The sequence below is a fragment of the Didymella exigua genome, assembly GCF_010094145.1.
Source record: "Didymella exigua CBS 183.55 unplaced genomic scaffold M421scaffold_38, whole genome shotgun sequence".
NCBI classification, from domain to species: Eukaryota; Fungi; Ascomycota; class Dothideomycetes; order Pleosporales; family Didymellaceae; genus Didymella; species Didymella exigua.
Genome location: NW_022984812.1, coordinates 225,974 through 244,324, shown reverse-complemented (window position 1 = coordinate 244,324; position 18,351 = coordinate 225,974). Strand labels below are relative to the sequence as shown.

Sequence of the window (18,351 nt, the reverse complement as noted above, 5' to 3'; positions counted from 1 at the left end):
AAAGGAGGTCAGTCAAATCCACGCTGGAAACAGTCACCGAATTCAATTGCTGACAATCATCATAGTCGTCCTTGCGATGGATCGAGACTCGCCTCAGTCAGCGGGCAGGAAAACAGAGCCTCCCGTGGAGGGTGACGAACTTCCCGCTATTCGTTCATCTTCCGATATCATGTGGCTGTACTGGAAGATGTATGGTAATCTCGCCAAAGGCCCGAACAGTTTTTTGTCGTTGTCAATCACCAATGAGGCTATCCAAGAAATCGTCTCTCGGGCTACTAGAGAGGTTGATCCTGACGCAAAGAGCTTCCCAGCCTGGAAAGGGTACGAGTTTGACACCGATACGCCCGAGGGACGGGCACCCCTAGGTGAGTTCATTCTATCACCCTGAAGGTAGTCAACTAACTTTTGTAGGCACACCAAACGCCCAAGCGTTCAGCTACTTCCTCCTTCAACACAAGGCAACCCTAGGCAACCTATACATCTCTAAGATCCGCGTCTTCCGGGACGATCGAAAGGAGCCAGGTCCAAACCTTCTCTTGGTAGTCGAGCCAGTGCCAGCAAACGATGATACTAAGCCCGCCACGGAGCCGTATCAAGACACTCCAAGTATGTTCGCTAAGATGAAGCGCCACCAGGGCGCGGACGCTGCAGGTACAGTCCAGGTCGCTGCAAAGAGCCCTGCCACCCTCTCGGTTCCCGTTCCGCTTATCGTTACACTAAATCTGGTGCCTGATCTGTTCAGGAAAGATCCACAATCGACATATCTCGACCTGTACTCAAGCGCTGCAGATAGTCAGTGGGATAGCGCGAAGTGCAAGGGCGCCAACTTCGTGAATGCTATGAAGGGCTCCGATAGTGAGGCGGGCAAGATCTTCAATCCGCCGCGGGACTCGGCTGCTGGACTATACGACGAGAATCATCTAGGTAAGTGAGGCCCTGGAGGTAGTCAGCATGGTTCATGACGGCACGTGCTTCTCTTGTGGTCATCAGAGCTCCTGCTCGACCACAAGAGACACCCAAAAGAAATCGCTACCTTCGAACTTTTTCGAGATCGACCAGAACGCTGACTTAGAGCAGATGACTTAACGAAGTGGGGCTGGTCAGGCCATGAGGCCTCAGAACCCGGCATGAAGCACTACGGAGTTGATGGCGTGCTTCGCGATATAGGCTCTTCGGATACTCTGATCCAAAATGGAGGTGATGTTCGGTTGTTGTCCTTCAAACACGGATTTCCAGCGATGGGCGACAACGGTGAATGGGTCACTGTTGAGCAGCAACGCTACGAGGTCGGGGGCAAGAAGTATCGCTACACCGGTGCATGGTATAATTTTGCAGTGGACGAGACCATCGGAGGTAAGGAGAGCAGAGCAGCAGAGAGCAGTGAAGTCCTCCACGCTAACCTATTCGGCAGTCATAATCGCATCAGACCGCATGTCGCCCCAAAAAATTGGGAGCAAGGCGTCGCCAACGATTACGGGAGACGACTTGCCTCTGATCCGAGCATTCTCCGATGTTGCCCGGATCTCTTGGGCAGCTCTGGCAGACCAAACGAAAACTGATGTGAAGAATATTCACTATTTCATGTCGCTATCGATCACGAACGAGCTGACACAGCACATTCTGTCGCGGTGTATTCGAGAAGTCCTACCCGGGGCGTGGGGCTTCCCAGACTGGCCTGGGATCGGATTCGACACTTCGACGCCCCAAGGGCAGGCAATATTAGGTCAGTGACGAGCGATAGGCTAGGGCAATAAATACTGACCAAATCTAGGTACTTCTAACGCCAAGGCTTTCAGCTACTTCCTACTGCAACACAAGAAGGAGCTCGGCAACTTGCACATTTCGAAGGTTCGAGTCTTCCATGACGACAATTGGATCGCGCATGCCAATCTGCTCTTGATTGTTGAGCCCGTCCCTGCTGATGCAGGCGAGAAGCTGGAGGAGCTGGAGGAGCCACATACGTCTGCGGCAGCTGAAGCACAGGCATTGGACGAGGAGAATTCGATCAGCTACCGCCTGCGCAGTTGGTTGAACCGGGCAAAGTTGTAGTCACCAACGTCTCGCAACTTCCTCCTGCATTAGCTCGCGGATTCATGCATATTATGACTACCTCAAGGGTTAGGTAATGGCTGGGTCAGCGGCTAGACGGCACCAGTCGTGAAGTAAAAACACGCAACAAGTAGTATAAAAATTCATTAGTACTTGCGAAAATCAAGTGCGAAACCGTTGTCTCCCACTCCTGCAATGGCTCTCGTGTTGCGGACAAAGTCGGCTGTGACACTAAAGTACTTGTGCCTCCAGCAGTATTATCCGGTGACGAGACGCCCGCAGATAGCTCTTGACTGCCTACCTTCATTTACAAGTTTGTTACGCGCAGGCGGCTTTTCCTGCTCCTCGAAAGTATAGATCTATTGGTGACAAGCATCCCGGCACATCCTTCTACTTGCTCTCGTGGCAGTTGTACCAGGTTGGCCTCGGGTCTGCAAATAGGGGCTCTCTCCATCGATCAGTCGAGCCTGTGTATACAGGTACGGGAGAGCTTATTGAGCAGTCCTCTTCGAGTCTACCATTGTCAGCTGAAGGCTATGGCGTTTGGAATGACACGCACGTGTAGAAGCGGCAGCTGCAGCCTCCGTAAAGTGTGTAGGCGAACGCATCTTGGTAATCACTGATGGTCTCGTTGTAGAAGATGGGCTCGCATTTGTTCAGCGCGAAGATGCCTGCTACCACACTGCTGCTTGGGCGTGTGCGAACATAGCCACAGTTGTACGGATCTGCCGACATAGCGATGCCATCGACGGGTGCCGACAGAGTGGTAGGAACTGCTGATAGCAAAACAACAAGGGCTGAGAGGGCGAGCATGATAGAAGGCTGACGAGAGAAATGTATGGTTGTTCGTCTGATTTGTAGTCTGTGGTTGGTGGCTTCTCAAGAGTCTGATGGAGGGAGATCAGCCTCGATACTCACAGCCATCTTTATACGTGTCGCTGAACGCCTCCTGGCCCCAAAAGTCGCGGTCATTCGTACTGTATCGACAGCCATCGATAAGGCTGGTTGAATATCGAAATGCATGCGGTGTGCAATGCAAGGGTATCAGTATCCATTCAGCAAGCGAGGATACTGACCGAATGTAAAAGCGTGCGACCAAGCTGTCAAAGTGCGCAAACTCGATGGCAACGTGGTAGTTTGTACATCGCGAATTCGCTGGATGGGGTCGCCGAGCGTACCACAACCAGTACCTTTGCCATCACGCTGTAGGTACTGTGGTGCTCGTCCTAAAAGCGACAGGTAATACTGGCCAGAGACAAGAAATACGGAGAGCAGATGAACATCCAGAAGCCAGTGGTCGTTTCTCGCCTCACTCATGGACCACGGGTAAGCCCTCCTGGCGCGCATCGATGCCTGGATCACATTGACATCTCGAAGAAGCGGTATACTAGTTCATGGCCGCGATGTACCACTGTGCGACTGTTGCAACAGATTACGTCGGTGACGGGCGTCATACAGTTATAATTACACTCCCAGATCGATTGTTGCTCACCGCTCGCTCAGCCTCGTCCTACAGGCAAAGTATATCCGCCGTTTTCGATGGAAGAGTATGGAGCAAGCGTGTGGAAAAGCGGCGTCGGTGCAGATTAAAAGGCGTCTCACATTGGACATGACGGTGTCGCCTGATGATGAAAAGGCGCGCTAGAGCTGCCCCGCTTTTCTAGCTGCAGAAGGCGCGACGCGTTCCCCATGTTCATCGCCGAGGTTTCTTTCGGAGCAACCAACGTCATCTCCAGGATGAACAAGGCCAGCATCGAGCAAGCTCTCACGGGTCTGCTCCCCACGCTCAATGGTCCTCTCCCTGCAGAGCTGGTCGACGTCGCTCTGTCTCTCCTGGCACGCTCACGAAGCGCCGCCAGCTCGCTAAAGCAAGAGGAGGAGATCGGACGTCCATACGCGTGTGCGCAGCTGGCTTGTGAAAGGTAGGCAATCCCACTACGGCCTTCCACGGTCGAGGCCAACAAGTAATGCAGACTCAAGAAGCGCCTCAATCTTCCCTCGATTGCATCTCGCCCACCATGTCCACCACGAGTGTACAAGAAGCTCTACGACTATCTCGCCAGCGCCCTGCCTGACTCTGCAACGCCCCGTGAACCACAGACGCCGCGAAAAGATCGGACTCCCGCCACGACCTCTGCGAGAGGCACACCAAAGACGCCCTTGAGCGCCAGAAAGACACCGCGAGCAGCTCAGAGAATCGACAGCAACAATGGAGAACCGCCAGAATGGGTCATGCCCGTCATCCGAATGCTCGTCAAGAATCTTTCGTATCCACTCGCTACACCTCACGTCTACACCGGAATTGAGTCGATCCTGCCTCTCATGGCTCGCATGTCTGCTGCTGCAGCAGAGACGCCCAGTAAGCGGTCGGAACGAGCCGGCAACGAATCGAAAGCTCCTATGGCAGCTGTCCCAGAGACAAAAATTTTTGCCTTAGTCGTTGTCGTAGTCCTCTACGTACTGACGAGGATGATGAACCAGGACATTACGCCTGAAGAATACGAAGAACGCAAAGACAAAGCCGTCCGCACCGTACTCGAGCTACCCGCTGCGAAAAATGTCACGTACGAAGAGCTCTCGTCTGAGACAGAAGACTTGATGAACGTAGCGCTTCATGAAGGGTGGTTGCAGATGGAGTGGTTCCTGAACATATCTCCGACCGACAACATCGATGAGATGGAGGGCGTCGAGATGGCGGACAATGGCACGACTCGGCTGACAGCAGGCAAATCTTTGGGTTTCAAATGTGGCAGCAGTGACTACATTGGTCTCGGTACCATGCTACAGGACACCACTGATTACCTGGGTGAACGCCAGAGACAAGACTATCAGAGCTGGAAAGCAAGGATCCTGGCTCGAGTCCAGGAGCTCGAGGCTGGCGCATGAGTGGTCACTTATTGGAATCAAACTTGCGCGCATGGAGAATCAGGAATAGCATTCACACGCTTGCAGCCTATGCCTTGGCTGTCGTGGGCTGCTTGAAGTACTTGCTGGGAACGAAGGGCATCTTGGTCACCACGGCCTTCCTCTTCTTTCCGCGTACGACAACCTGGACTTCGGTGCCTGCCTTGTGCAGACCGTCTTTAATGTAGCCCATCGAGATGTTCTTCTTGAGGGTGGGCGATGGGCAGCCGGAGGTGATGTTGCCAATCTTCTCGCCGGTCTCGCTAACGATCTCGGCGCCCTCGCGAGCAGGGGAGCCCTCGATAATCAGGCCAATACGGCGTCGCGAAACACCGCCGCCCTCGGACTTCTTCTTCAGTTGCTGAAGGATGACTGAATCACCGTGGAAGCCGCCCTTTGCGCGACGATCCTTTCCGATGATCCAGGATAGCGCCGCCTCAACGGGAGTTGTGGTGTCGTCCAAGTCGTGGCCGTAGAGGCACATGCCAGCCTCGAGGCGGAGGGTATCGCGCGCTCCGAGACCAGCAAAGCGCAACTCGTCCTTCGCGTTATCGAGGAGGAACTGGGTGACAGCCTCAGTAGCAGAAGACGGGATGCTGATCTCGAAGCCGTCCTCGCCAGTGTATCCGGCACGGCTTACTAGCACCTCGACGTTTGTGCCCTTGATTGTCGCTGGAATGCACTGACCAAAGTACAGCGACTTGAGGGTGAGAGCGGACTCATCGGCCAGGATGCGGGAGAGAATGTCAGCAGACAGAGGCCCCTGGAGAGCGACCAAGCCCTGTCCGTCGAGGATGTTCCACTCCACGGCCTTGTCAGGGTTCTGCTGCTTCCACGACTCAAGCTGCTCAGACAAGTAGGCCTTGTCTTTCTCGCGGCAACCAGCGTTGGTAACTACGTAGAACCTGTCTGGCAGGCGCGCAATGACGGTGTCGTCAACGATGCCTCCCGTCTCAGGGTGCAACAGGGTGGAGAGGGTGGATTGGTTTGGAGGAAGAGTGGAGATGGATGAGGGAGTGATGCTTTCGAGGAATGCCTCGGCGCCAGGTCCAGAGAAGTGGTGCTGTACCCTAGGGAGTCTTCAGAATCACAGTCACGGAAAGCAGTCTGTTGGGAGTCTTACATGTGTCCAACGTCGAACAGGCTGGCCTTCTCACGGGTCCAGTTGTGTGAGTCGATGATGCTCAGGTCGCTGTACTGCACAGGCATCTCGTAGCCGCCAAAGGGCACAAACTTGGCGCCGAACTTGGTGTGCAGCTCATACAGACCTGTCCTCGCTGGCTTCTCTCCAGAAGCCCCAGAGGAAGCAAAGCGGGCAAATGGCTGCAGCTGTCGTGTCTCGAGCTTGCGGGGGCTCGTTGCGCGACCAGCCAAGGTCCGCGTGCTGTACTGGAGCCTCTGAGCATATCCAGGGCGCAATGCGCGTGTTATAGAGGCATTGACGGCCGGCTGCAGCTTTGCAACAACTCTTTTCGAAGACATTTTCGGTGGGCGGAGGAGTGATGGTCTCCAGAGCTTCCCCGACGGCCATTCATGAACGCGGCAATCCACGGCGTCGCATCGGCGCCGCGATACCTACCGTACTCCGTACAGCGCCCGGACAAGACCAGTGACGCAGCGCGCTAGAGTGCCCCAAGCTCTCCACCAAGGCAAGACCTACCTCAAACGGCAAAACAACCCTACTGCACAGTGCACACCCAGGTTACGCGCTCTGCACACGACCGAACGGCCAACACCATGTCGAAAGGCACCAAGTACCTGCTGGTGTCGCTGCCGACGTCCATCTCCCCCAGCAACCACGCCGAAGAAGCGCTGACAGCCCTGCGCTCGACCGTTACCAATGACGTTGGCTCCACCCACCCGTTCGCGATCCCCGAATTCAAGATTGGCACGCTCGACGCGTTGGTGCAGCAGGCCGACGACCTTGCGAAGCTCGAGAATGCCTGCCACGGCGTCGTGGGCAAGGTGGGGGACAGCCTGCGCACCATCCTCGACGGCGACGAGGGCAAGGTGCAGCAGCAGAAGACTATCAACGACAAGCCTGTAGAGCAGTACCTGCGCACTTTCCAGTGGAACAAAGTCAAGTACCGCGCCGACAAGCCCATCGCCGACCTCATCGACCTGCTGCAGAAGGAGATACAGGGCATCGACAACGACGTCAAGGCCAAGTTCAGCCAGTACAACCAGACCAAGTCTGCTCTCGCCGCGGCCGAGCGCAAGAAGACGGGCAACCTGTCAACCAAGTCGCTCGTCTCGGTCGTCAACCCCAATTCGCTAATCCGCGACTCGGAATACCTCGACACCCACCTCATCGCCGTCCCCAACGTCACCGTCAAGGAGTTCTACAAGTCCTACGAGGAGCTCACCCCGATGGTCGTCCCGCGCTCTGCCAACCAGCTGGCCAAGGACGACGAGTTCACATTGTTTGCTGTCACAGTGTTCAAGAAGCATTCGACCGACTTCGTACACAAGTGCAGGGAGAAGCGGTGGACACCCAGAGACTACAAGTACAAGGAAGGTGGAAAGGAAGAGGAGGCAAAGGAGGCAGACCAGCTCACTCGAGATGCGCAGAAGCAGTGGGGCGACGCCCTGAGGTTAGGGCGGACAGGGTACAGCGAGAGCGCCATGATCTGGATCCATGTGCTTGCATTACGAGTCTTCGTCGAGACAGTGCTACGGTACGGTCTGCCGCTTGATTTCGTCTGCGGTATCATTCAGGTATGCACAGCTCCATCACTACTCTCTGCTACGGGCGCTAATTGTTTTAGACGGGCGATGCGAAGGCAGCGAAGAAGGCAAAGACCAACCTCGATGCAGCCTACTCGTACTTGGGCGGCAACGCCTTTGGCCGCGACAACAAGGGCCGCGTTAAGAAGGACGACTCAGCTCTGACGGCTGAGATGCAGTCATCCGGGCATGTTGGCGACCAAGAGTACACAGCATACGTCTACTACGAGTTTGAGGTCGCATAGATCAGGATATCGCACAGAATCTGCGATGCATGTATAGAACATGAGCGAGCAATATCACACCCTTGAAGGCGAACCCATGAGCGGTGAAAACAATACGTTTGCGTAGGTGCCCTGATGGCACGGGCGCCGATGCGGGCGAGGTGTGTGACATGTGAGCCACGCTAAGATAAGCCCTGATTTCGAACTCTTGGCGGCAGGCGCGCTAACTTTCCGCTCCGCAAAAAAGTATTCGCAGCCAGAAACACGATCAACACCAAACCGCGACAATGCCGTCCACACACAATGCGGAGAAGCCCTGGGACACGGACGATATCGACAAGTGGAAGGTTCGCGCAATTTGCAGCTCATCAGCTACCCACACTGGCTAACGACCCCACAGATTGAGCCTTTCAAGCCCGAAGACAACACAGCCGGTCCCTTCACCGAGGAGTCGAGCTTCTCCACGCTTTTCCCCAAATACCGCGAGCAGTACCTCAAAGGTTCATGGAAGTTTATCGAATCGGCGCTGAAGAAACATGGTATCACAGCCACGCTCAACTTGGTGGAAGGTTCCATGACGGTCGCAACAACGCGAAAGACATACGATCCGGCCGCGATCCTGAGTGCGCGCGACCTGATCAAACTGCTCGCGCGTAGCGTACCTGCACCACAGGCGGTCAAGATCCTTGAGGACGATGTGGCTATGGATATCATCAAGATCAGGAATCTGGTCGGCAACAAGGACCGCTTTGTCAAGAGGCGACAGCGTATTCTGGGCCCCAACGGCTCGACCCTGAAGGCTCTCGAGCTCCTCACAGAATGCTACCTGTTGGTGCAAGGAAACACAGTCGCGGCGATGGGCCCTTACAAAGGCCTAAAGACAATACGGCGCATCATCGAGGACACCATGCACAATATCCACCCCATCTATGCGATCAAAGAGCTCATGATTAAAAAGGAGCTCGCGAAAGACCCCGAGCTGGTCAACGAGAGCTGGGACCGCTTCCTGCCAAACTTCAAGAAGCGCTCCCTCAGCAAGCGGAGAGTACCCCACAACGTCACGGACAAGAGCAAGAAGACATACACACCGTTCCCGCCCGCGCAGGAGAAGAGCAAGGTAGACCTGCAGATCGAGAGTGGAGAGTACTTCTTGGGCAAGCAGGCAAAGGAGCGCAAGGTGCGGGAAGATCGCGACGCAAAGATGAAGGAGAAGATGGAGGACAAACGGAAAGAGAGATTGGCTGATTTTGTCGCGCCGGAAGAGGATGGCGAGAAAAAGAAGAAGAAGCGGAAGCGCGAGGAAGGGGAGGAAAAGAAGGAGAAGAAAAAGAAGAGAAGCTCCAAGGGCGAGGCCGAGGAAGAGTCGTAGTGAACGCGCAATCCACTTTCGACAAAAAGCGTCAGCATTCATCGGTGTTCAGGATAGTTCCAAGGTCAATACCCATTGCATTACCTTTTCAAAAGTATCAAAGTGTCTGGCGACTGTTGAATGCGAGGTTGGTGCGCTAACTTGGCCAATGCGGCCCGGACAGATCAAGTTTCGGAAGTCTTCATACGGTACCCGGAATTGCACGCGTTCATCACGCCTGAGACTTATCTGGACGTCAAAACTTCCTGCAGGACTCTGCATTTCAGTCATTCCTTCCGCCATGTTGTCGTTCTCACTCTCTTCTACTGTTCTGGCAGCACTTCTGTATTTCCTCCGATCAACATGCGCACTTCCCGTTTTGAACAACCAATGCTGGTCGGAGACCACACTGCAAACTATCACGCTCCAGTCACACAGGACTTCCACGCCATCCAAGATTCTCGAAATAGTGAATCTCATTGATACTGGCCCTAGATCCTTCACATCGTTCCATCTCCCCTGGCCCTGGACCCATCAGCCACTCTGTACCTTACCACTACCCAGCACACAATCTCCACTATGCGCCTACACAAGTACGACCTTTGCGTCCGGGCGCGGAATTTCCATCGTCACCACCCCCAAACTCGCCGCCCACATGGTCTCTCTCTCCGCCTTCACGGATCCGGCCCTGCTGAAGAGCAACGGCACCAACGAAGCCAGCACCCTATGGTTCACCTCGAGTATCCCCAACAAAGGCATCGGCACTCTAGCTCTCCACGACCTCATCCCCGGAACCCAGATCCTGCGCTACACACCCGCCTTCCTCGCCTACCTTGAGGCGGATCTCAGCACCCTCGATCGCGAAAGCCTATGGAGCACGGCGATCGCCCGGCTCCCCCGGATAACACGTGACTCTTTTCTCTCGCTGATGTACATCTACGGCGATCCGCGGGTGCGGCACCAGGACATTGTAAAGGGCAACACGTTCCAGCTCGAACTCGCCGGCGCGAATCACCTCGCCATCTTTCCGGAGTCGAGCCGCTTGAACCACGACTGTGCGCCCAACGCGCAGTATGTCGTTGATCCTGAGACGCTTACGCATACTGTGCGTGTCATGCGGCCGATTCCCGAGGGCGAGGAGGTGACCATTGCGTATACGAGTCCGCTTGAGAAGACGGGCGAGCGACGCGCGAGGCTGGAGGAGGGATTTCATTTTAAGTGTCGCTGTGCGCGGTGCGGGGACGCGGAGAGGGGTGATGGCATGCTCGATCGGATTCGTGAGATGCAAGCGCAGCTCAATGACTGGAGTGAGACGTCACAAGCAACGCCGGAACTGGCAAGGCAGTTGGTGGACTTGTATGAGGAGGAGGGTTTGCAGGGGTTCATGGATGTGCCATATGGGTTTGCAGCGCTGGCGTGTAATGCCGTGGGTCAAAGTGCAGAGGCGAGGGCATGGGCTGGTAGGGCGAGAGATGCGGTGCTGGGGAAGGATGGGACGGGTGCGGCTGCGCTGAGGATATGGGACAGTTTGCTGGGGGATGCGGAGAGGCATTGGAGTTACCGACGGCGGCTTTGATTGTTCGTTTCTTGTCTATAGTGGGTATATACTACTCCTTATACCTCTGATCGTGGAACCCAGCCAGAACCTCCACCTTGCCCTCTTTCCACCGCTTCTTTGTCTCCTCGGGATTTAGTTGCAGTGTCTGCTTCGCCTTGACCCACTCCTCCACAGTGACAATCTTGTCGAATCGCGGTCTTACTCCAGCCTTCTCCAGCACCGGACTATCCGTAATGGGCAGCAACTTAGTATCGTTGTGCGGTCGCGCGAAGTACAACAACCCCGTTCGACTGTACTGTCTCTGATCCTCCGGCGGCGCCACGACGCGGTGAACAGACGACTTCAGCCATCCACCCGTGAGATGGGAGATAGTATCTGCGAGATTGACCGTGATAGTTCCCGGCTGAGCAGAGACCCACGTCCAATTCCCGTCCTCACCAAGGATCTGCAGGCCCGCGACCGGCTGGCGGAACAGCAGAGTGAGCGTCCCCAGATCGGTATGGCCCCCCGTCGCGCCGTACTTTGCTTCTGCCCACTCGGCCTCGGTGCGGGGGTGGTAGAGCATGTACCTGCTGTGGTCCTCGCTCTTGCGGTCGTACGTATGCTGCTTGACGAGGTACTCTTCGTCCGGGAGCTGCAGCACGATGGCGAAGAGGCGCAGCAATGGGAGTACCACATTTGCGTGGAGTGCTTTCTGGAACGCCTCGATCTCGGGGAGATGCGCCTGCAGCAGATCAGGCTGGCCGTATTTACCCTTAAAGTCGTCTGTGAACTTGGGGAAGTTGTAAATCTCGATGTTGTCGCGGGCTTGGGCGACAAGGGAGCGGCCGGGACGCCGCCAGCCGTTGTAGTCGGCGTTGGCGTAGTCTAACTCGTATTTCTCCTTCTCGGACGTTGGGAGCTTGAAGAAGTGCTTTGCTAGTGTGAACTGCCTGTCGACCTTCTCTTGACTGATGCCGAAGTTCTTCACGTAGAACTGAAACAACGTTAGTGTGCGTCGAGTCGCAAGGACGGGCGTTGGTGCACTTACAAATCCTACGTGGTGGACAGCATGTTCAAGTTGTTTTGAGAGTCGCTCTTTACCACCCGGACGGTCAAAATCTTCCAGATCAAGCGTGACAAGCTCTGACCACGGTAGATCTGCCTTGGTCTCAGGGGGGTGCTCATACGGCTCCAGATTGGCGAAGTCGTACTGCGACAGGTCCTTTCGCTCCGGCACAGCGGCTGTGCGAGTCTCAGTCGTTGTCGTTGCCATCTTTGTGAGTGTGAAATAAGGATGCTACTCTATCGAAGGGCATCTGAGCTGTATATAGAGATCATACCACGCACATGAGGCACAGCGATCTCCTCACTTCAACCGTCAATGTCGCCATCGTTGACTGTCCGCTGCATTTGCTGATCTAGTCACTCAATGGTGTTCACCATTTTAAACGCCGCAAGACACCGTTTAAATGCCGTACAGTCGCCGGCGAACCAGATGAAAGCTTGCCGCCGCATAGTGAAGTGTGGCTGCAGCACATAAGCATCGCTTGGAGCCAGCAAGCGTATTGGCTCGTTACTGTTGATGGTGTGCTGATCTCCATCTTTGCCAGTGTCGAAGTGGGGTGGTTCCTACCCCACGTTTGCGGTTCGCAACTTCCGTGTCCGCTGACTATCAGATGGCGCGATCAAACCCGGCCATGACGAATCCCACGTTACGCGGACCATTCAAATACCTTATCTTACAACTTTAATTGGAGTACGACGTTCGTTCTTCTTTGACTGCTGTTGAAGCTCGCACGTGTTATAAATGAAGTCATGGAAGTAAATGGTCTTGCCTGAGATGGCAGTGAATGATCACGCACGTGACAAGATGTGTTTCGAGGTCTTCCATGTGCATGCAGCTGCACTCGACACTCAGAGTTGTAAAAAGTGAATCCTGTTCTTCGGCAAACAAGCCCTGTTAGTGATCGTCCCAGACAAGTCTCCACGTGGGTCCGCTGAATCTCAGAACGTTCGACATGATCCTACCAGCCTCGCAACGCAAACGCCGAAGGCTATTGCGCGATCGCCGGTATCTTCAACGAACCCTCCCGGTGGCGAAACCTCGGATGGATTTGTTTGTATCCTGTTAAGGATCAAACTGCTATCGCGCCCATGCAGACATGGCGCAACATCGTTGATGGTGATTTCACGGTCTGATGTCGCCATGGCTTGGTCGCTACAGACTGCGAGATACTCGTAGCTTATAATTGTAGTTCTGTGGTTTCATTGCCAACGTCCTCGGATCTACTGTCTTTACCAATATGGCTTCCAAAGAACCTCTCTCAATCGAGACCGAAGCCAAAGCCGGTTCATCCTCGCGCAGCACCACTCCACCAGCTACCAGGCCCATCCAGCCCTGGGAAAAGCCAGGCATCCTAGGTTCCTTCCGTCGCGGCTATCGCGTATTTCAACGCTATGTCTGGGACGATCCTGATAAGCCCAAGGAGGAGAAATGGTTTCTCTTCAAGCTGGATTGCTTCCTCTTGACGTCGGCTTGCCTCGGGTACTTTAGCAAGAATCTCGATCAGTCTAACATCAGCAATGCTTATGTCTCAGGGGTACGTCGTGCTAACTGGTCGGAGATGCCGTGGGCTAACACTGGAGCAGATGAAGGAGAGTCTCGGCATGCATGGTAGCGAGCTGACATATGCGAGCAATGTGTTCACGGCGGGATATGTTGTTGGGCAGATGCCTGCCGTGATGCTGGCGACCAGAATTCGACCCTCGATTTTGATCCCCAGCCTGGAGATCATTTGGTCGATCCTGACGTTCTGCACATCGTCCGTCACCAACGTCTCGCAGCTATACGCCATCCGATTCCTCATTGGACTGTGCGAGTCTGGATTCTTCCCAGTGATGATATATCTCGTTTCGAGCTGGTACACGAAAGGAGAGCGCGGGAAACGCGTTGCGCTGTTCTACTGCACGGCAGCGCTCGCAGGCATGTTCAGCGGCTACCTCCAGGCGGGCGCGTACTCAGGTCTCGACGGCAGGTACGGCAAGCAAGGCTGGCAATGGCTGTTCATCGTCTGCGGCATTATCTCGCTCCCCATCGCCTTCCTGGGCTACTTCTTCATTCCCGACTTCCCTGAGACAACAAAAGCATTCTACATCACCGAATCCGAAGCATCCAGACAGCGCGCACGGCTCATCGCCGAGGGCCAGAAGCCGCTGGGTCACAACCCCTGGAACCGCAGAAAGATACTGCGTATCGCAGGGCAGTGGCAGTTCTGGGTCTTGCCGCTGGGCTATTTCTTCGTACAGTCGAGTTTTCCTTCGCATCAGCCGAACTTTGCGCTCTGGCTGAAGGCTAATGGTCGCTCGGTTTATGAGAGGAATGTCTGGCCGACGGGACAGGTTGCTGTCGGTGTGGTTGTGCAGCTTGCTGCTGGCATGGTCTCGGATTCGCCATTATTGAAGGGACGGCGCTGGCCGGTCATCATTGTCATGCAGGCAGGGACGTTGGTTGGTGTTAGTATCCTGGCTGCATGGAATGTTTCGGATAGAGTCAAGTACTTTGCGTACTACATCTCGTACTTCTCGGCAGGGGTGCCTGGCCCGTACTTTGCGTGGTACTCGGATCTCATACCGCACGACCACGAGATGCGGGGGTTTGTGATTGCAGGTAAGTTCTCTCGTCGGTCTTGGTCATTGTGAAGACAGGGTCCCTCTTCTGATCGTTGGTCTAACAGTATCCAGCTTCCAACATGTTCAGCTACATCAACGTGATCTGGTACACCATCGCGGTCTGGAGAACGGTCGATGCGCCGAGGTTCCACGCTGGCTTCACAGCGTGTGCGGTCTTTGGAGCTGCGATGATATCGCTGACCGTCATCTTGCAATTCCTCCAGAGGAGAGATGACAGGAAGAGGGCATCGGAGGGCACCGCTGCGGAAGATGTCGAGACGGCAGAAGAGGTGTCGAGAGCAAGTCTGGCAGAGGCGGCAACTGAAACGGTGAAGTCGGCATGACGATAAGGTTGAATGGACTGGGTGACACTGATTAGGGCCAGCAAAGGCTCTTGGCAATCTTACCCATCTGCACCTTCCACGCATACCGCTCGATCAACACACGGACGAAGATGTGAAATCGTGCCATGAAAGCGATGTTTTTTGGACCAGCGGGGTTTAGTGTAATATTAATTACAAAAGTAACGTTGGCTTCAAGTATATGAGATGTTATATTATCATGCGTTTTGTGGGACTAGGTGAGATTAGAGGCAACAGCACCTAAGGCGACCTAGACCTAACGCGCCCAGACTGTTACGGTGGAATTTGTCCTAGCCTTAGGAAGCAGCTATATTGCTGTTACTAATAATACTAGACCAAAACAGGTGATAAGGCTATAGTACTGTAACCTTACCCTCCCGTTGGCAACGCTGCTCGGAGCAATTGAGCACTTGTGACTTGTGATATCATCGCTTGCCCCACCGACACGGCGAATTCTGAATCCATCAACACAACATCAATCAACATGCCAGAACTCGCAGGCAAGCAGGTCGGAGACGTGGGCTACGGCCTCATGGGTACATCTCGCGGCATTAACGTGCATCGTGGTTGCACAGGTTACAAGCTCGACTGACGCACGCAGGTCTCACATGGCGGGCCAGCCCGCCCCCGAAAGAGCAGAGCTTCGAGGCCATGCGCACGGCGCTGTCTCTGGGGGCCAACAACTGGAACGGCGGCGAGCTGTACGGGCCGCCTGAGGCCAACTCGCTGCAGCTGCTCAATGAGTACTTCACCAGGTACCCCGAGGACGCGGAGAAGGTGGTGCTTTCTATCAAGGGTGGGTTGCTGCCGGGGCAGATGAAGCCTGATGGTAGCGAGAAGAATGTGAGGCGCAGTATTGATGAGTGTTTGAAGTGGCTCGGTGGGAAGAAGAGCTTGGATTTGTTTGAGTGTATGTCTATGGATTTGCATATGCGGATTGCTACTGACATGAACAGGTGCACGAGTTGACCCCAACACGCCTATCGAGGAGACGATTGGGTATATTGCAGAGTACGTCAAGGCTGGCAAGCTCGGCGGCATCAGTTTGTCTGAAGTGGGTGCAAACTCGATCCGCAAAGCAGCAAGCGTGCATAAGATCGCTGCCGTGGAAGTCGAGTTTTCACTCTTCTGCACCGATATCCTCGAGAACGGCGTGGCGAAGGCATGTGCAGAGCTGGGCATTCCCATCGTTGCGTACTCGCCTCTCGGACGAGGGTTCTTGGTAAGATGACTCATCACAGTGGTCAAGCGTGACTAACAGATTTCAGGCTGGCAAGTACAAGAAGCACGATGACTTGGAAGCCGACTCGATGCTGCGCCACATGCCGCGGTTCCAGCCCGACGTGTTCGATGAGAACGTCAAGCTGGTGCACGCTGTGGAAGGCATGGCACAGAAGAAGGGCGTCAGGCCTGCGCAGATCGCACTTGGCTGGGTGTTGTATCAGAGCGGCAAGGAGGGCATGCCGACGCTGATCCCCATTCCAGGTGCTACCACGTCGGCACGGATCAAGGAGAACATGCAGCCGGCGAGGCTGGACGAGTCCGATATGAAGGAGCTCGGACAGATTCTGGATAAATTCCCCATCGTGGGCGACAGGTACCACAAGGAAGCGATGGCGCTGACGTTTGCTTGAGAGCGTCTAGCTGACTGGCTGCACGTGCGCATTAGCTTGTGTGCAAGGGCCTGTAGGTAGAATGGGAAGGCTTTGTGTGAGATCAGAGAAATAGTAGTGTATAGAGTAATCCGCACTCGGCCAAGCTAGTAGGCGAGGCCGTTGGAATTGCAGAACTCTGTGTATTCATCATTGAGGACGGTGGGTGGGGGTGAAGTGTGGCTTACGTGTGGGGTTACATTGTGCGTGTGGTGGAGGAGGAAGAGGTCGACGAGGAAGAGGTCGAGGAGGAAGAGGTCGAGGAGGAAGAGGAGGAGAGAAGAAACAAAAGTTGGCGAGTGACAAAAGTCAGCCAGGGAGTGCGGCCAGGGGAGTGCGGCGAGCGGGAGTCCGAGCGCTCGGAGCTGCATGGGAGATGCACCACCTACTGCACCAGGGCATCGACTGCATCAGGGCATCGACTGCACCAGGGCATCGACTGCACCACGACGCAAACGCTGCGCCCACTCGCCGCCCAGCATGGACTCACCCGCCTCAGACCTGTCCGACTATGCGTCCGTCCTGCCCCAGCTGCAAAGCACCTCGCGCACTAACGTCCGCCAGCTCCGACGACTTCCCCGACGAGGTCAAGGGCCGCCGGCTCAGCAACCAGCCCACGCCCGACGCGCCCGAGCGACCCAGCAAGCGTCTGCGCCTGAACAAGCGCGCGCCGTCGTCGCCGCCGCCGGCTGCCCATGCCATACCGCCGGCGACGCTCGAGGACCTGGGCGCACTCAGCGAAGACACGGACGGCAGCGTGCCAGCGTCGCCTAACCACCACCCGGGCATGTCGCAGGACGACGACTTCGGACAGGAACAGGTGACGGCGTGCAAGTGGGAGGGCTGCGACGCGGGCGACCTGGACAACATGGACCAGCTGGTCGAGCACCTGCACGACGACCACATTGGCACGCGCCAGAAAAAGTACAGCTGCGAGTGGTCCGACTGCACGCGCAAGGGCATCCCGCATGCGAGCGGCTATGCGCTGCGCGCACACATGCGCAGCCACACGCGCGAGAAGCCCTTCTACTGCACCCTGCCCGGTATGTGCCCGGCGTCGCCCCGAGTACTTAGCACTGACTGACCCCCGCCAGAATGCGACCGCAGCTTCACCCGCTCTGACGCGCTGGCCAAGCACATGCGCACCGTCCACGAGACCGAGGCACTGCGCCCGTCCGACCCCGTGCCGAAGCACCACTCGTCCAACCCGCTCAACAAGTTCCAGCGCATCAAGCTCGTGCTCTCCAACGAAGCCAGGCCGTCCTCGGACTCCAAGGCCAGCACCCCCGCCTCGCCCTCGTCGCTGCACCCGCCGCCCGCCGCCACACTGCCCCCAGCCCTCGCCGCCACACTGGCCCCAGCCCCCGCCGCCACACTGCACCCGGCCCCCGCCGACGCCGCCCACGCCGCCAACAACGTCACATACATCCAGGACCTGGCCAGCCCGGGCGCACCCGTCATGGTCCAGTTCCCGCCCGACATCTCCCTGACGCAGGCCGAGCTGGCACTCCCCGCAGACCAGCTCTTCCACGCCCTGCGGCGCACCCTGCAGTTCGCCACCGACGAGGGCGAGGCGCTGCGCCGCGACGCCGACGCCCTGGAGAAGACGCGCAAGCTCGAGTGGGACCGCAAACAGCTCCTGCTCGAGAACTACATGGAGATGCAGCTCGCCACGGCGAAGCGGCATCGCCTGGACCGCGGCGACGAGCAGCTCAATGGCCTCGACGCCGCCGAGCGCGATGTCCGCACCCTGCACGTCACGCCCATCGACGGCAAGCTGCCGTGGTGGCGGGAGGACCCTTGGGAGAGCATCCTGGCGGGGAGACCCACCTAGGAATCAAGCCTGTGAGCCACCTAGGAATCAGGCCTGTGAGCC

General features: G+C 56.1%; 12 protein-coding genes across 12 annotated transcripts; 8 read left to right on the top strand and 4 right to left on the bottom strand.

Annotated features, from left to right (window-relative positions):
• Window positions 1-76: 76 nt before the first annotated feature.
• Window positions 77-2,049, top strand: M421DRAFT_8805 (uncharacterized protein; the record flags this gene model as incomplete). The annotated part of the gene is made up of 5 exons (XM_033597627.1): window positions 77-365; window positions 412-924; window positions 1,078-1,353; window positions 1,412-1,723; window positions 1,772-2,049. The coding sequence occupies 5 exons, from the start codon at window positions 77-79 to the stop codon at window positions 2,047-2,049; spliced, it is 1,668 nt and encodes a 555-aa protein (XP_033444756.1).
• A 390-nt stretch (window positions 2,050-2,439) lies between these two features.
• M421DRAFT_8804 (uncharacterized protein) lies at window positions 2,440-2,784 on the bottom strand (the record flags this gene model as incomplete). The annotated part of the gene is made up of 2 exons (XM_033597626.1): window positions 2,440-2,563; window positions 2,609-2,784. 2 exons carry the CDS (start codon window positions 2,782-2,784, stop codon window positions 2,440-2,442), a joined length of 300 nt encoding a protein of 99 aa, XP_033444755.1.
• Window positions 2,785-2,978: 194 nt separating this feature from the next.
• On the bottom strand, window positions 2,979-3,567 carry M421DRAFT_279855 (uncharacterized protein). The gene has a single exon (XM_033588910.1). It carries the CDS (start codon window positions 3,394-3,396, stop codon window positions 3,094-3,096), a length of 303 nt encoding a protein of 100 aa, XP_033444754.1. The 5' UTR covers window positions 3,397-3,567; the 3' UTR covers window positions 2,979-3,093.
• A 219-nt stretch (window positions 3,568-3,786) lies between these two features.
• M421DRAFT_72425 (uncharacterized protein) lies at window positions 3,787-4,935 on the top strand (the record flags this gene model as incomplete). The annotated part of the gene is made up of 2 exons (XM_033596881.1): window positions 3,787-3,971; window positions 4,023-4,935. The coding sequence occupies 2 exons, from the start codon at window positions 3,787-3,789 to the stop codon at window positions 4,933-4,935; spliced, it is 1,098 nt and encodes a 365-aa protein (XP_033444753.1).
• A 67-nt stretch (window positions 4,936-5,002) lies between these two features.
• On the bottom strand, window positions 5,003-6,435 carry M421DRAFT_8802 (glycine cleavage system T protein; the record flags this gene model as incomplete). Its single annotated transcript, XM_033597621.1, has 2 exons — window positions 5,003-6,023; window positions 6,077-6,435. 2 exons carry the CDS (start codon window positions 6,433-6,435, stop codon window positions 5,003-5,005), a joined length of 1,380 nt encoding a protein of 459 aa, XP_033444752.1.
• A 255-nt stretch (window positions 6,436-6,690) lies between these two features.
• On the top strand, window positions 6,691-7,925 carry M421DRAFT_72473 (vacuolar ATP synthase subunit C; the record flags this gene model as incomplete). Its single annotated transcript, XM_033596886.1, has 2 exons — window positions 6,691-7,671; window positions 7,722-7,925. The coding sequence occupies 2 exons, from the start codon at window positions 6,691-6,693 to the stop codon at window positions 7,923-7,925; spliced, it is 1,185 nt and encodes a 394-aa protein (XP_033444751.1).
• A 266-nt stretch (window positions 7,926-8,191) lies between these two features.
• Window positions 8,192-9,273, top strand: M421DRAFT_72454 (ribosomal RNA assembly protein mis3; the record flags this gene model as incomplete). Its single annotated transcript, XM_033596885.1, has 2 exons — window positions 8,192-8,251; window positions 8,305-9,273. The coding sequence occupies 2 exons, from the start codon at window positions 8,192-8,194 to the stop codon at window positions 9,271-9,273; spliced, it is 1,029 nt and encodes a 342-aa protein (XP_033444750.1).
• A 502-nt stretch (window positions 9,274-9,775) lies between these two features.
• Window positions 9,776-10,822, top strand: M421DRAFT_13248 (SET domain-containing protein; the record flags this gene model as incomplete). The annotated part of the gene is made up of 1 exon (XM_033587391.1): window positions 9,776-10,822. A coding segment is annotated over one exon (1,047 nt), but the record flags the coding sequence as incomplete, so codon positions are not given.
• Window positions 10,823-10,859: 37 nt separating this feature from the next.
• On the bottom strand, window positions 10,860-12,065 carry M421DRAFT_8798 (Clavaminate synthase-like protein; the record flags this gene model as incomplete). The annotated part of the gene is made up of 2 exons (XM_033597616.1): window positions 10,860-11,786; window positions 11,841-12,065. 2 exons carry the CDS (start codon window positions 12,063-12,065, stop codon window positions 10,860-10,862), a joined length of 1,152 nt encoding a protein of 383 aa, XP_033444748.1.
• Window positions 12,066-13,095: 1,030 nt separating this feature from the next.
• On the top strand, window positions 13,096-14,805 carry M421DRAFT_72335 (MFS general substrate transporter; the record flags this gene model as incomplete). The annotated part of the gene is made up of 3 exons (XM_033596865.1): window positions 13,096-13,392; window positions 13,442-14,459; window positions 14,534-14,805. 3 exons carry the CDS (start codon window positions 13,096-13,098, stop codon window positions 14,803-14,805), a joined length of 1,587 nt encoding a protein of 528 aa, XP_033444747.1.
• A 502-nt stretch (window positions 14,806-15,307) lies between these two features.
• M421DRAFT_72273 (Aldo/keto reductase) lies at window positions 15,308-16,457 on the top strand (the record flags this gene model as incomplete). The annotated part of the gene is made up of 4 exons (XM_033596857.1): window positions 15,308-15,359; window positions 15,425-15,733; window positions 15,780-16,045; window positions 16,092-16,457. 4 exons carry the CDS (start codon window positions 15,308-15,310, stop codon window positions 16,455-16,457), a joined length of 993 nt encoding a protein of 330 aa, XP_033444746.1.
• A 498-nt stretch (window positions 16,458-16,955) lies between these two features.
• Window positions 16,956-18,309, top strand: M421DRAFT_72416 (uncharacterized protein; the record flags this gene model as incomplete). Its single annotated transcript, XM_033596880.1, has 3 exons — window positions 16,956-16,990; window positions 17,040-17,518; window positions 17,570-18,309. The coding sequence occupies 3 exons, from the start codon at window positions 16,956-16,958 to the stop codon at window positions 18,307-18,309; spliced, it is 1,254 nt and encodes a 417-aa protein (XP_033444745.1).
• Between the last annotated feature and the right edge of the window lie 42 nt (window positions 18,310-18,351).

Coding starts and splice junctions, on each gene's coding strand:
- M421DRAFT_279855 (XM_033588910.1), bottom strand. CDS start 3,396: ATGCGCGCCAGGAGGGCTTACCCGTGGTCCATGAGTGAGGCGAGAAAC.